Genomic DNA, 2396 nt, shown 5'->3' with positions numbered 1-2396 from the left:
TTATAAAGGAAAACACAAGCATAAGACATAATTAAAAAATAAAAAAATAATCAAATAAATTTTTTGTATATAAAAAAAAGAATTAGTTAGATTATATAATTGAAATAACTAAGTTGAATTAATCTAATGATTAGTTCACTAATTTGTTAAAATAACAGTTAGCGACCGATTTTGGTGGTCGTTAAAACCGTAGCTTCGATTGCTAACAGTTAGCGACCGATTTTTGAACAAAGCCACCAAACTCCTCACCAAAAAATTACTATAGATTGCCTGCTATCAATGTGACCTTAGAGTGGAGTGCCTCTGCCAAGTTTTCTCCCTTAGGAGTTTCCAAATAAACCTACAAAATCACCGCAAAATAGGTTGGAAACGAAACATTACACCATCCATGTCAAACAATCATAAAAGAAAATTACTATTCATATGACACTCACAGTATTAGGTAATTTTGAAGAAAACAATGCACATAATGCTTCTGGACTAGACAGGTCAAATTCTTCCCATATAAGAGACCCAATTTCACCGCTTTCTTCCAGCTGTCTACCTTGTAGGTAAACAAAATCTGGCTGCAGTTGCTCAATTACTCGACCGAGTTCATCCACAGTAGGTTTAGTTAATACCGTCACCTAAAGAATTCTCATACAAGTTCAACATGCTACTCCATCAGAATTCTTCTAAATGCAAATCAAACAAAACAAAACAAAAATTAAAACAAAAGGAACGAACTCAGTGGTCACCTCAAGACGACCAGAAGAAGAAAGCTCCGGAAACGGGTATTGTGATTGATTCTCAGAAGCAGAAGCTTCCTCTTGCTTTTTTTTTTTGCTTATCCTCACATGATTTACCACCATTCAGGACAGCAAGAAGACTAGAATGCCCTGAAAAACCCTGAGAATGGAACATCATTTTTTATGCATGACAGAGGCCCAACTTCTCCAGTGTTAAAAAAAAAAAGCACATTAATAACTCAGAGGAACAAACCTGATAGAAGACAATGCAATTGAAGTGAAGTGAGAGATGTAAGGAGTCTTCCCTGAGAAAAAAAAGAGCCAAGCCGTGAAAACACTCACGTTTCACCTCAGCGTAGCTTCTACCTTCAAGTTAAAGTACTTTTATTGAAGGAGAAAATCAGTTTTACCGGAAGATTATTGTTGTTGTTACCGGAGAAGAAATTACCACAGAAAGTGACGTTGAGAAAACAACGACGCGGTGCGAGCTACGGTAGATCTGGACGGGACGATCTATGAGCAACGATGCGACGATCTGCAACAATGGCGGAACGAGCAAAAGAAGTACGCGGCGAGGGGTAGACGGCGATAAAGACTCGAGGAGGAGAGATGATACCGACGAGAATGTCTCTGACGAGAACGGCGCCGACCAGTACTCAACGGAAAATGCCTTCTCTCTCCACTCCGCCAAAGAGTGAGGGAGGCGCGAGAGGGACGCTGGGTGAGGAGAGAGCTTAGGGTTAGGGTTACTTTCTATTATTTAAATTAGTGACCAATTTAGCAACTAATTAATTTGTAACTTTTATTTTTTAGTTGGTCGCAAATTCGGTGACCAACTGCTCTAATGCTAAGATTTTATAGTTGGTCACTAAAATTGGTCGCTATATTAATCCTTAGCAACCGATTTAGTGACTATTATCTTAGGAATCGAATTAGCGACCAACTATTTTATCAACATATTTTAAAGTTGGTTGCTAATTTGGTCACTAAAATATAAAATAGCAACCAATTTAGCGACCGAATACTTTAAAACCAACATTTTACAGTTGGTCGCTCAATCGGTCGCTATCTTAAACACTTGGCAACCGATTTAGTGACCAACTTCTTAGCGACCGATTTAATGACCAACCACCATTAAGCTTATTTTTATATTGTTTGCAAAATCGGTTGCTAAATTAAAAATAGCAACCGATTTAGCCACCAACATACCCTAAAAGTTTTTTTTTTTTGTTGGTTGCTAGTTCGGTCGCTAAGTTAAAAAAATAGTGACCGATTTTAGCAACCAACTAGATTGGCTTTGTCCTCGGTAGCTAAATCAGTCACTAATTTTTATTTTAGCGACTAATTAGCAAGTAAGAATGGATGGTCACTAAATCAATCGCTAATTGAAATTTAGCGACCAATTTAGCAACCGATTTTTTTTAAATCCTTGAAAAGTTTAGTTGGTCACAAAATCGGTCACTAATAGTGACCAATTTTGTTGTTCGCTAAAATCGGTTGCTATTTTAAAACTTTCTTATAATGTATTAATATGTAGTCATCATAATTTATTATTTTTTATCATTATTTAATAATCAACTTAATTCAAATTTTTTGTCACTATCAACTTAATTCAATTAAAATATAGAAGATACATTATAAGAACCTAGGCAAAGACATTGTATATGT

The 2396-nt window shown here is 36.0% G+C and overlaps 1 protein-coding gene across 1 annotated transcript; it reads right to left on the bottom strand.

Moving 5' to 3' along the window:
* Positions 225–870, bottom strand: LOC110267137 (AT-rich interactive domain-containing protein 4-like). The gene is made up of 3 exons (XM_021112308.1): positions 738–870; positions 435–626; positions 225–340 (listed from the first exon to the last, which is right to left on the bottom strand). The coding sequence occupies exons 1-3, from the start codon at positions 849–851 to the stop codon at positions 260–262; spliced, it is 387 nt and encodes a 128-aa protein (XP_020967967.1). The 5' UTR covers positions 852–870; the 3' UTR covers positions 225–259.

Source organism: Arachis ipaensis, chromosome B09 (assembly GCF_000816755.2).
Source record: "Arachis ipaensis cultivar K30076 chromosome B09, Araip1.1, whole genome shotgun sequence".
NCBI lineage: Eukaryota > Viridiplantae > Streptophyta > Magnoliopsida > Fabales > Fabaceae > Arachis > Arachis ipaensis.
This window is presented reverse-complemented; position numbering and strand designations above follow the sequence as displayed.

Excerpts from the sequence above, each read along its gene's own strand:
- LOC110267137 (XM_021112308.1), bottom strand. The coding sequence starts at position 851 with ATGGTGGTAAATCATGTGAGGATAAGCAAAAAAAAAAAGCAAGAGGAA. Across the intron at positions 627-737 it reads CTTCTTCTGGTCGTCTTGAG|GTGACGGTATTAACTAAACC; the intron begins GTGACCACTGAG and ends AGAATTCTTTAG. Across the intron at positions 341-434 it reads CTTCAAAATTACCTAATACT|GTTTATTTGGAAACTCCTAA; the intron begins GTGAGTGTCATA and ends GTGATTTTGTAG.